The sequence below is a fragment of the Oncorhynchus masou genome, chromosome 31 (genome assembly GCF_036934945.1).
Source record: "Oncorhynchus masou masou isolate Uvic2021 chromosome 31, UVic_Omas_1.1, whole genome shotgun sequence".
In the NCBI taxonomy this organism is placed as follows: domain Eukaryota; kingdom Metazoa; phylum Chordata; class Actinopteri; order Salmoniformes; family Salmonidae; genus Oncorhynchus; species Oncorhynchus masou.
Window position 1 is genome coordinate 58,009,667 of NC_088242.1, and position 13,432 is coordinate 58,023,098.

Genomic DNA, 13,432 nt, shown 5'->3' on the forward strand with positions numbered 1-13,432 from the left:
TAGGATTAACTTCACAGGGTGGTGAAAGTGCACGGTGATCTTGATGCTCCTTTCCAATGAATATAGCCGTTTGACAAAGAAAAATATTATCGCTTTTATCCATAATAATCTCATAATGTAGACTAGCCTACCAGCACAGTTTACTTGTACTGTATCTGCAAACTGTTGGCTGGAGCGCACGTGCCAGAGACCAGAGTAGACACATTTGCTATTCAACACAACCGTTTTTGTGATACATATCGGTGGAGTTGAAAATGCCATGGAAACAGGTTGAATTTTAGATTTGTATTCGGTACACGAAAATTGAAGCGAAAAAGTAAATGTTGTGTGTATTACGTCATCACGCACTGCTTTTTACTGGTGGGAAAACGTGTATATTTTAGAATATTCGCATGAAAATTGGATGGAAACCTAGCTAGTGACAAGGACAAGTGTGATAATTCTAGTCGTCTATACAACACAACTAGTTTTTAGTGAAAATGTATGTTTAAACTGTGGATGACTACGCTCGTCCGTGTACGCGCATCCGTGTTCGCGCATCCGTGTACGCGCATGTCTATAGCTTTGGAGAAAAGTAGAGCAGAGTGCAGTCACTGCTGTGGTTGGAACAGAACAACAAGTATGTTGGGCTCGTTCGTTCTGCTGTGGATATGCATCTGCCTCCTCTTCTTCTTCTTGAAGGTTAAAAGACCCCCAAACTTTCCTCCTGGTCCACAACCCATTCCAATATTTGGGAATCTGCTGCATCTGAGCTTGGGGAATCCTATGAAGGACCTGGAGAAGGTATGCTTTGTATAAAACTCTATTATGCTATTTTAACTCTCCTGAAGAATCAATAAGCATTACTTGGATGTGTCAGGTTAAATTAATATTTCCTTTTTGCAATATGAACATAACATCTATCAAATAATTGTATCTCAGCAACCTTTGCACGTATGTCTATAATTGCGTAATAAGTGGTGCTCTGTATGCTGTTTGTTTCCTGTAATCTTAAATCCATACTTTGATGGCCTTGGTATGACAAAGAACTGATTTTCTAATCACAGTTTTACTCAATTCAACAATTTCATTAACAAAATAGCATTTAATGCAACTTTAATATTCTTAAAGGATTAGTTCACTTTTTTTAACCAAATCTATATTTTTCATGTAAATGGCATGTTATATAGAATTTTTTTCCATTTATTTATTTATTTTATTTGACCTTTATTTTACTAGACACGTCAGTTAAGAACAAATAATTATTTACAATGACAGCCTACCGGGGAACAGTGGGTTAACTGCCTTGTTCAGGGACAGAACGACAGATTTGTACCTTGTCAGCTCGGGGATTTGATCCAGAAACCTTTCGGTTACTGTCCCAACACTCTAACCACTAGGCTACCTGCTGCCCCAAAGGGTCTCTAGAAGAGTCCAGAGACTTTAGTTTTTGCGATTTCACTTCCACATCGCTCGTTCTGCAGTATGGGAGTTATGTAAAACATCAACAAAGGCTCCAAAACCATCCAAATACACCCTTTTAGAAATGACAAACCTCTCAGTATAGTGATGCAGATCTTTAGATGTGGTACACATGAAATTGTGTAATTCCGAACTTTATCAATTTTCAGGACTTGAGCGGTTTCCCCCGACCAGCTGTGCTGCCCTGGTTACACGGAGAAGCAGCTAAGTTGCACAAATGGAATATAACTTTACAGATGTTTGGAATTACACAGTTCATGTTTTCCTGTAGCTCCCATACTGCAGAATGAGCAATGATGAAAGTTTATTGTGGTTGGGGATAGTTTCTCAAAACCAAATTAAATTACTAAAAAGGTGTCTGGACCATTCCATAACATGCCATTTACATGTTTTTTAAAATCAGATTTGGTTTAAAAATAGTGAACAAATCCTTTAATATGTCCCATTCTGTAGTTGGCGAAGCGCTATGGGAATGTTTTCAGTCTTTATATTGGTGGAAGGCCAGCTGTGATTCTCAATGGGCTTGAATCTATGAAGGAGGCCCTGGTTACCAGGGCTGCAGATTTTGCAGGAAGACCACAAGACCTTATGATCAACCATGTCACAGAAGGAAAAGGTAATATTATCAAAAAATATAGTACAGGACATTATTGATATCAACAAGAAAACATTTAAATCTATTACGGTGAAGAGCTCTATTCTGAAGCAACCTTTTCTTTCTATTCCATTTTTTTGCCCTTTAGAACATAACTATAATTTGATTGATATGTCAAAAAATACTTACCTATTGTAATAAACTATCTCAGGTGTCATTCTTGTGGACTATGGCTCCAGCTGGAAAGAGCATCGTCGCTTCGCCCTAATGACCCTGAAAAACTTTGGTCTGGGGAAGCAGTCCATGGAGGAGAGGATTCTGGGGGAGATATCACACCTCATTGCACCCTTGGCGAAAAACGTTGGTATGAAAGTGGAGCATATAAAATTGTGTTTTGTTTTGTAGGAACATGGCCATTTAACAGATGTCCTTATACAGATTACCCTCTTGCTCAACGTTAAAGAGAACAAAGTATCTCTTATCAAAGTAATACTGTTATTTTTCCACAGGAAAATCCATGAACCCACAGGTTCTCTTCCACAATGCTGCATCCAATATCATCTGCCTTGTCCTCTTTGGGTCGCGTTATGACTATAACGATGAGTTTCTTAAGACCTTCGTGAGGCTCTACACTGAGAACGCAAAGATCGCCAATGGACCCTGGGCTATGGTATTATACATAATTAATTTTTGGTGACTGTATACTTACATACAGTGCCTTGCGAAAGTATTCGGCCCCCTTGAACTTTGCGACGTTTTGCATTGTTGCCAAAAAGTTCAATTTTGGTTTCATCTGACCAGAGCACCTTCTTCCACATGTTTGGTGTGTCTCCCAGGTGGCTTGTGGCAAACTTTAAACGACACTTTTTATGGATATCTTTAAGAAATGGCTTTCTTCTTGCCACTCTTCCATAAAGGCCAGATTTGTGCAATATACGACTGATTGTTGTCCTATGGACAGAGTCTCCCACCTCAGCTGTAGATCTCTGCAGTTCATCCAGAGTGATCATGGGCCTCTTGGCTGCATCTCTGATCAGTCTTCTCCTTGTATGAGCTGAAAGTTTAGAGGGACGGCCAGGTCTTGGTAGATTTGCTGTGGTCTGATACTCCTTCCATTTCAATATTATCACTTGCACAGTGCTCCTTGGGATGTTTAAATCTTGGGAAATCTTTTTGTATCCAAATCCGGCATTAAACTTCTTCACAACAGTATCTCGGACCTGCCTGGTGTGTTCCTTGTTCTTCGTTCTTCATGATGCTCTTTGCGCTTTTAACGCACCTCTGAGACTATCACAGTGCAGGTGCATTTATACGGAGACTTGATTACACACAGGTGGATTGTATTTATCATCATTAGTCATTTAGGTCAACATTGGATCATTCAGAGATCCTCACTGAACTTCTGGAGAGAGTTTGCTGCACTGAAAGTAAAGGGGCTGAATAATTTTACACGCCCAATTTTTCAGTTTTTGATTTGTTAAAAAAGTTTGAAATATCCAATAAATGTCGTTCCACTTCATGATTGTGTCCCACTTGTTGTTGATTCTTCACAAAAAAATACAGTTTTATATCTTTATGTTTGAAGCCTGAAATGTGGCAAAAGGTCGCAAAGTTCAAGGGGGCCGAATACTTTCGCAAGGCACTGTATGTATGTGTGTGTGTGTGTGTATATTTGTGATATATAAGTGTTTGTCTGTATGTATTTTAATCGTGACTTCATTGCGTCCAGCTGTTTTCATCGACACAAGATAGTTAAATGGAAACACACCCTAGCAGGCAATTGTCACATCTATTTTTTTTATGCACACTTACTAAATGTCGACAAAAGCAATCACAGGAAAAGTTCATGGAAGCATAGTTAATGGATAGTGCAATAGTAGTTCTGACTCATTACTTGGTCTTTCTCCACAGCTTTACGACACATTGCCCATGCTCCGACACCTTCCCTTGCCATTCCAGAAGGCCTTTCAAAATGCAATTTGTTGCAGACAGATGTCTCTTGGACTCGTCACTCAGCATAAGGAAACCAGGATTCCTGGGGCGCCAAGGGACTTCATTGACTCCTACCTGGATGAACTTGACAAAGTGTGTTCATTTTGTTTATGGGAGTTTAAGTGCTTAGATTAGCGGGTTTGACCACATCATCTATCATTATGACTAGGTTGTACAGTGCCTTCAGAATCATCACAGTTTACATCTGACACTGCTGTACTCTCCCCACCAGAGAGGAGATGATGGATCTTCTTTTTCAGAAGCCCAACTCATAATGTACGTCCTGGACTTGCACTTTGCTGGAACAGACACCACCTCCAACACACTGCTCACTGCTTTCCTCTACCTCATGACCCATCCAGAGATTCAGGGTCTGTTTGCTTTATCTTCTAATGCTGACATTCAGAAAGTGTCTTTCTACTAATAGAGTTGTTGTATCTCATTCCTAAAACAAAAAGGTGTCAAGCAATTTTGATAAGCACTTTTGACTTAAGTCCTTTTGTTGACAAAATCCCTTCCTTTGGTCTTCTCAGAGAGGTGTCAGCAGGAAATTGACACGGTACTGGAGGGGAAAGAACACGCATCTTTTGAGGACAGGCACAGGATGCCTTACACTCAGGCAGTGACCCACGAGAGTCAGCGCATCGCCAGTACTGTCCCCCTCAGTGTGTTTCATAGCACCACCAGAGACACTGAGGTGATGGGCTACAGTATCCCAAAGGTGAGAAGCAGCAATACATCTAAAAATGTCTTGTCTTCTCATTTCAAAATCTCTAACATAATGTTCCTTATTTCTTCTCCACTTGGATATGTCTCATCCTCTCTCTCCATTTCTTACTTGCAGGGTACTTTGATCATTCCAAACCTTACCTCTGTGCTGTCTGAAGAGGGTCAGTGGAAATTCCCCCATGAGTTCAACCCCTTAAACTTCCTGAACGAGCAGGGCGAGTTTGAGAAGCCCGAGGCCTTTATGCCGTTCTCTGCAGGTGAGGGATAGAGCAAAACAAAGTGCTTCTCTGATGTTGTTGACATCATAATACATAAAGGGCTCATACAGTTTGTTGTTGTTGCAGGGCCCCGAATGTGTCTTGGAGAAGGACTCGCTCGCATGGAGCTCTTCCTGATCATGGTCACTCTGCTGCGACGCTTCAAGTTTGTCTGGCCTGAGGATGCGGGGGAACCTGACTACACCCCTGTGTTTGGTGTAACCCTGTCCCCCAAACCCTACAGACTGGGTGTTAGACTGAGAGGGAACTAGTTAGGAGGAAGCTATTCTAGACGGAGATCAAATAGAATTGGTGTAATATAATGTGTAATAGTTGAATTAAGTAGAATAATTACAATATCTATATGTATTTGTGCTTAACACATTTTTGTTTTTCATTTGTCACAATTTGCTTATGTGAATATGTAATATAGGACTCATTACACACACCATTGATGGGGAATCTCTGATGTTCACTCTCTACATAAACAATATCTGTGATGAGATAAGAAAGTGTCAAATTCATTTATATGCTGATGACACTGTCATGTACTCTATCGCTTCAATGGCTGACCAAGCATTATCACTATTGGAGACAGATTTTAAGATATTACAAGGGTCTTTTGTACAGCTGAAAAGAAAACACAGTTTATGATTTTTAATAGGTTCAAAAGGTTGTTCAAAAATACACTTGCACTTGCGAGCTTAGATGGTTCTCGAATGAATAAGGTCTCTGCATATAAATATACTTACTTTATCATCCAACCATATCCCTGTCTTTTAAAATGCATATTGACGAACTTTGTAAACGGCTAAAAATCAAGCTAGGCTTCCTCTAGAAACAACATGTTTGTCCTCTACAAATAGAATACAAATTGTGCAAGCTACTTTTATGTCTGTTATAGATTATGGGGATATTATCAACGTGTATGCTACGGCATCAACACTTAAATCGCTGGATGCTATTTATCATTGCGCATTTAGGTTTATTACGGGCGCTAGCTACAGAACTCACCTCTGTGTTTTATATCAAAATGTGGGTTGGACTTCGCTGTCCATGAGATGAGAACAACATGCTTTCGTGTTTGTCTATAAAGCACTTCTGAATAAACTATCTTCTTATCATCACTCATCAATATTAGAATTAGAATTCCTAAAAACCAAGTCTCAAGTATGGATTACACTTGAGGCCCATGTGGTTTCCAGAGTTGGGTATTGCTGCCTTTTCCTGTTACGCTCCTTGCCCATGGAATAGCCTGCAGACTAAACTTAAACTTGAGACTCTTGTCCCACTTGCCCATTTTAAACATTTATTAGAGGATTTTTATTTTTGTATTGCCTGTAACTGTTTTGGGTAATGCAAGTTCTTGTGCTGTTAGGGGAATAACCTGTTAGGGGAATAACCGATGTGTAAATGTAATAATCTGCTGCTGTATGTTTTTTGTGTTATTTGTGATGGTTTTGTTTGTCTTGAGCAATTTCTTAATCATTGTACCTGAACTGTATGTGTACACAGGGCTGTAAAAGAGACCTTGGTCTCAGTCTGTGTTCCTTGTTGAAATAAAGGTATACTAATAGGCTTTCAGTACCAGTTTTATGGGATAGTACTTTCAAAACTTATTGTGGGAATCTGTGGCTTGATGAATTCTTAATAAAAAATGTAATGTGGGATATTTTACTGCAGTGTACTTTATCAACACAGCACCTTTCACATAGTTCATGGACAGTTTATAATAGTACAACTTGCCTAGTTAAATAAAGGTAAAACAAAACTTAAAGTTAAAGTTGGAAGTTTACATACACCTTAGCCAAGGACATTTAAACTCAGTTTTTCACAATTCCTGATATTTAATCCCAGTAAAAATTCACTGTTTTAGGTCAGTTAGGATCACCACTTTATTTTAAGAATGTGAAATGTCAGAATAATAGCAGAGAGAATTATTTATTTCAGTTTTTATTTCTTTCATCACATTCAGAAGATTACATACACTCAATTAGTATTTGGTAAAATTGCCTTTAAATTGTTTAACTTGGGTCAAAAGTTTCAGGTAGCCTTCCACAGGCTTCACACAATAAGTTGGGTGAATTGTGACTCATTCCTCCGGACAGAGCTGGTATAACTGAGTCAGGTTTGTAGGCCTCCTTACTCGCACATGCTTTTTCAGTTCTGCACACACATTTTCTATAGGATTGAGGTCATGTGCAGTTGCAAACCGTAGTCTGGCTTTTTTATGGCGGTTTTGGAGGAGTGGCTTCTTCGTTGCTGAACGGCCTTTCAGGTTGTGTCGATATACACATGTATGACTCGTTTTACTGTGGATATAGATACTTTTGTACCTGTTTCCTCCAGCATCTTCACAAGGTCCTTTGCTGTTGTTCTGGGATTGATTTGCACTTTTCACACAAAAGTGCGATCATCTCTAGGAGACCGAACATGTCTCCTTCCTGAGCGGTATGATGGCTGCGTGGTCCTATGGTGTTTATGCTTGTATACTATTGTTTGTACAGATGAACGTGGTACCTTCAGGCGTTTGGAGATTGCTCCCAAGGATGAACCAGACTTGTGGAGGTCTACAATTTTTTTCTGAGGTATTGGCTGATTTCTTTTGAGTTTCCCATGATGTCAAGCAAAGAGGCACTGAGTTTGGAGGTAGGCTTTGAAATAAAGTGCCTTGCAAAAGTATTCGGCCCCCTTGAACTTTGCGACCTTTTGCCACATTTCAGGCTTCAAACATAAAGATATAAAACTGTATTTTTTGTGAAGAATCAACAACAAGTGGGATACAATCATGAAGTGGAACGACATTTATTGGATATTTCAAACTTTTTTAACAAATCAAAAACTGAAAAATTGGGCGTGCAAAATTATTCAGCCCCTTTACTTTCAGTGCAGCAAACTCTCTCCAGAAGTTCAGTGAGGATCTCTGAATGATCCAATGTTGACCTAAATGACTAATGATGATAAATACAATCCACCTGTGTGTAATCAAGTCTCCGTATAAATGCACCTGCACTGTGATAGTCTCAGAGATCCGTTAAAAGCGCAGAGAGCATCATGAAGAACAAGGAACACACCAGGCAGGTCCGAGATACTGTTGTGAAGAAGTTTAATGCCGGATTTGGATACAAAAAGATTTCCCAAGCTTTAAACATCCCAAGGAGCACTGTGCAAGCGATAATATTGAGATGGAAGGAGTATCAGACCACTGCAAATCTACCAAGAGTCCCTCTAAACTTTCAGCTCATACAAGGAGAAGACTGATCAGAGATGCAGCCAAGAGGCCCATGATCACTCTGGATGAACTGCAGAGATCTACAGCTGAGGTGGGAGACTCTGTCCATAGGACAACAATCAGTCGTATATTGCACAAATCTGGCCTTTATGGAAGAGTGGCAAGAAGAAAGCCATTTCTTAAAGATATCCATAAAAAGTGTTGTTTAAAGTTTGCCACAAGCCACCTGGGAGACACACCAAACATGTGGAAGAAGGTGCTCTGGTCAGATGAAACCAAAATTGAACTTTTTGGCAACAATGCAAAATGTTATGTTTGACGTAAAAGCAACACAGCTCATCACCCTGAACACACCATACCCACTGTCAAACATGGTGGTAGCAGCATCATGGTTTGGGCCTGCTTTTCTTCAGCAGGGACAGGGAAGATGGTTAAAATTGATGGGAAGATGGATGGAGCCAAATACAGGACCATTCTGGAAGAAAACCTGATGGAGTCTGCAAAAGACCTGAGACTGGGACGGAGATTTGTCTTCCAACAAGACAATGATCCAAAACATAAAGCAAAATCTACAATGGAATGGTTCAAAAATAAACATATCCAGGTGTTAGAATGGCCAAGTCAAATTCCAGACCTGAATCCAATCGAGAATGTGGAAAGAACTGAAAACTGCTGTTCACAAATGCTCTCCATCCAACCTCACTGAGCTCGAGCTGTTTTACAAGGAGGAATGGGAAAGAATTTCAGTCTCTCGATGTGCAAAACTGATAGAGACATACCCCGAGCGACTTACAGCTGTAATCGCAGCAAAAGGTGGCGCTACAAAGTATTAACTTAAGGGGGCTGAATAATTTTGCACGCCCAATTTTTCAGTTTTTGATTTGTTAAAAAGTTTGAAATATCCAATAAATGTCGTTCCACTTCATGATTGTGTCCCACTTGTTGATTCTTCACAAAAAAATACAGTTTTATATCTTTATGTTTGAAGCCTGAAATGTGGCAAAAGGTCGCAAAGTTCAAGGGGGCCGAATACTTTCTCAAGGCACTGTACATCTACAGTTACACCTCCAATTGACTCAACTGATGTCAATTAGGCACATTCAACTTGGTGTATGTAAACTTCTGACCACTGGAATTGTGATACAGTGAATTAAAAGTGAAATAATGTGTCTGTAAACAATTTTTGGAAGAATTACTTGTGTCATACACAAAGTAGATGTCCTAACCGACTTGCCAAAACTATAGTTTGTTAACAAGAAATTTGTGGAGTGGTTGAAAAATAAGTTTTAATGACTTCCGACTAACTGTAGCTGCCAAACAGCCTGATAGATTTTTTTATCAGACCTGTAAATATTAACATAATGACAATGTTGAAAGTAAGTTAAAACATGACATGATTTCAATATCCAGACGTTGTTCTTCTGTGCGTGACAATATGTGTTGAAACCTTAATACAGTTAAAAATGTGTAAATGGGGTTGTGTGACAAGGACCAAGTTATGCCTTTAACTCAAAACTGGATCAAAATGGCTGCTATTTAATTAGAATCAATTTGTTAAGATACAAATTTAATAAAACTATTTATAGAGCACATTTTTTACAAGAGATGCATTTCAAAGTGCTTAACAAATAAAATAAAAAAAAGGTGTGAAAATGCAATAGTCCTAAGTTTTCTAATTGAGACAAATTAAAATACAATAACAGTAAACATAAATCTAATGAATTCAAATAAATAAATACATAGAATGAGAAAAAATAGATCACCTTTACTCCACACACAGAGACGCATACAAAGCTCTCCCTCGTCAATTCATTTGGCAAATCGGACCATAATTCTATCCTCCTGAATCCTGCTTACAAGCAAAAATTAAAGCAGGAAGCACCAGTGACTCGGTCAATAAAAAAGTGATCAGATGAAGGAGATGCTAAGCTACAGGACTATTTTGCTAGCCCAGACTGGAACATGATCCGGGATTCTTCCGATGGCATTGAGGAGTACACCACATCAGTCATTGGCTTCATCAATAAGTGCATTGATGACGTTGTCCCCACAGTGACCGTATGTACATATCCGAACCAGAAGCCATGGATTACAGGCAACATCAGCACTGAGCTAAAGGCGAGAGCTGCCGCTTTCAAGGAGCCTCACTCTGCAACTGGATCCTGGACTTCCTGACGGGTTGCCCCAGGCGGTAAAGGTCGGGGGCAACACATCCTCTGATTCTCAACACAGGGGCCCCTCAGGGGTGCATGCTCAGTCCCCTCTTGTATTCCTTGTTCACTCATGACTGCACGGCCAGGTACAACTCCAACACCATCTTTAAGTTTGCCGATGACACACCAGTGGTAAGCCTGATCACCAACAGCGATGACACAGGCTATAAGGAGGAGGTTAGAGACCTGGCCGTTTGGTGCCAGGACAACAACCTCTCCCTCAATGTGATTAGACAAAGGAGATGATTGTGGACTACAGGAAAAGGAGGACCGAGCACGCCCCTATTCTCAGCTGTAGTGGAGCAGGTTGAGAACATCAAGTTCTTTGTGTCCACATCACCAACAAGCTAACATGGTCCAAGCACACCAAGACAGTCGTGAAGATGACACAACAAAACCCACTCCCCCTCAGGAGACTGAAAAGATTTGGCATCGGTCCTCAGATCCTCAAAAGGTTCTACAGTCACTGCCTGGTATGGCAACTGCTCAGCCTCCGACCTCAATGCACTACAGAGGGAATGCGTACGGCCCAGTACATCACTGGGGCCAAGCTTCCTGCCATCCAGGACCTCTATAGCAGGTGGTGTCAGAGGAAGGCCCTAAAAATTGTCAAACTCCAGCCACCCTAGTCATAGACTGTTCTCTCTGCTATCGCATGGCAAGCAGTACCGGAGCGCCAAGTCCAGGTCCAAGAGGCTTCTAAACAGCTTCTACCCACAAGCCATAAGACTCCTGAACATTTAATCAAATGGCTACCCAGACTATTTGCATTTCCCCCCCCCTCTCTCTTTTACACCGCTGCTACTCTGTTATTATCTATGCATAGTCACTTTAATAACTCTACCTACATGTACATATTACCTCAATTACCTCGACTAACCGGTGCCCCCGCACATTGACTCTGTACCGGTACCCCCTGTATTTAGTCTCGCTATTGTTATTTTGCTTCTGCTCTTTAATTACTTGTTCCTTTTATTTCTTATTCTTATTCATATTTCTTATTCATATTTTTATTGTAATTTCTTCATCAAATGGTGATGTTATCTTGCATCGCTTGTAATCACAGTGTTACTGTGTTATATGCAATGTGTCATCATGTGCCCTTTCCCAAGTAGTTGGCAGATCACTCTGGGAAGGTTTTCAGACTTTATATTGGTGAAAGGCCAGCTGTGATTCTCAATGGGCTTAAATCTATGAAGGAGGCCCTGGTTACCAAGGCTGTGAACTTTAAAGGAAGATCCCAAAACCTTATGCTCAACCACTCCACAAGGGGAAGGTAATAGCAACAAAAACTCTTCTATTTTTAGAATCGACCAGAAATACATTTAATAATTTACTGCAGAGCTCCTGAAACTACCCTCTGATTATAGTTTTTATTTTCTTCAAAATCATATAATGTAAGCTGCTCGTCAGATTTTTAAAAGTCCCCTCCCCAGGTTTCATTCTTTTGAAATAGGGCTCACGCTGGTGAGAGCAACATCTCTTCACCCTGATGACCCTGAGAAACTTTGGTCTGGTAAAGAAGTCAATGGAGGAGAGGATTCTGGAGGAGACATCATACATTATTGCACCCTTGGAGAAAAGTGTTGGTATGAAAGTAGAACATTTAAAATGGACATGAATCTGTCTTTGTGGTAAAGAAACGTATCATATTAGTAATTTAACTGATTTCATCATGAATAAATACTACTATATATTTGTATTTTGTACAGGGAAAACCATGGACGTTCACACTATCTTCCATAAATCTTCATTCAATATCCTTTATCTTGTACTATTTGGGTCCCGCTATGATTATGATGACAACTTTCTTAAGTTCTTTATTCTTATCTTCACTGAGAATGCGAAGATCACTAATGGACACTGGGCTATGGTATTATTCCAATTTAATAGGTTTATCACTTCATGTTAGTCAGACCTGGACTTAAAGGGATACTTCACCCAATTTGCATAATGGTTTCCTTGCCCTGTAATTAGTCTATGGACAAGGTAAGATAGCAATCCATGCTTTGGTTTTGTTTATCTGGCCACTGTCTCCAAAAGTAAACATGTTTGCACATGTGGTACAAATCCAATCCAAACTGAGCATTTGGAGACAGTGGCCAGGTACACAAAACCAAAGTATGGATTCCTGTCTTAACTTGTAGAATCCAGTAAACAGATTGCCATTGACATGGTCACTGAGCGTAAGAAGATCTGAGTTCCTAGTAAAACCAATGGACTTCGCTGACAGCTACCTGGATGAACTAGACAACTTGTGTGTGTTTTTTTTCATGGGAGTTTAGGTAGCTTAAAGTAGCTGTTCACTGTTTCCAGATTTGTATGAAATATTACATATAATTAATTACAATATGAGTAAACTTGTCTTCCTTCCTAAATTTAAAAAATGTATTAAGTTAAAAAGCAACTTTTCTGTGTTTGAATGGTGTGGCCGTATGCAAACAACAAAATGGTGTTGGCAAATACCGGTAAACAGCTGATTGGCCAACTTAGCCAATGAGACATTTGGCCAAAGTATGTGAGGTCAACTCATACGATGAAATCGCAAGCAAGTTTTAAAGTGTTTTTTTCCCCTGTAATTTATGCTTTGGCCACAAACACAAGAAAAGGATGAGTCACGGCCACATTCACTAACTAGCCATGCTAACCTAGCCAAGCTAGCATTGTCCAGCGTGGCTTGTCATGTGGTTACTAGCAACAAAATAGCATGCTAGGTAGTCAGGGCCAGCTCCAGGCATAAGCCATATAAGCGGTTACTTAGGGCCCCTCTCAACGTTCTATTGAGAGTAAGAATACACCAGGTGCAATTTCGAAATTTGGTTGTGTATCAACAGTTTCTCTCGTTATGTCAGCCACTCAATTAGCTGACAATAGGCCATGTCAATTTTTTAGACCGGTAGTTAGTCTAGCCAGCTATCATTTGTTTTATATTTGTGTTTGACACACAGATGTG

The 13,432-nt window shown here is 40.0% G+C and overlaps 1 protein-coding gene across 1 annotated transcript; it reads left to right on the forward strand.

Annotated features, from left to right (window-relative positions):
- Positions 1-417: 417 nt before the first annotated feature.
- Positions 418-6,704, forward strand: LOC135524180 (cytochrome P450 2F2-like). The gene is made up of 9 exons (XM_064951457.1): positions 418-783; positions 1,915-2,077; positions 2,268-2,420; positions 2,566-2,726; positions 3,968-4,141; positions 4,281-4,419; positions 4,582-4,769; positions 4,893-5,034; positions 5,122-6,704. The coding sequence occupies exons 1-9, from the start codon at positions 484-486 to the stop codon at positions 5,304-5,306; spliced, it is 1,605 nt and encodes a 534-aa protein (XP_064807529.1). The 5' UTR covers positions 418-483; the 3' UTR covers positions 5,307-6,704.
- Positions 6,705-13,432: the final 6,728 nt, after the last annotated feature.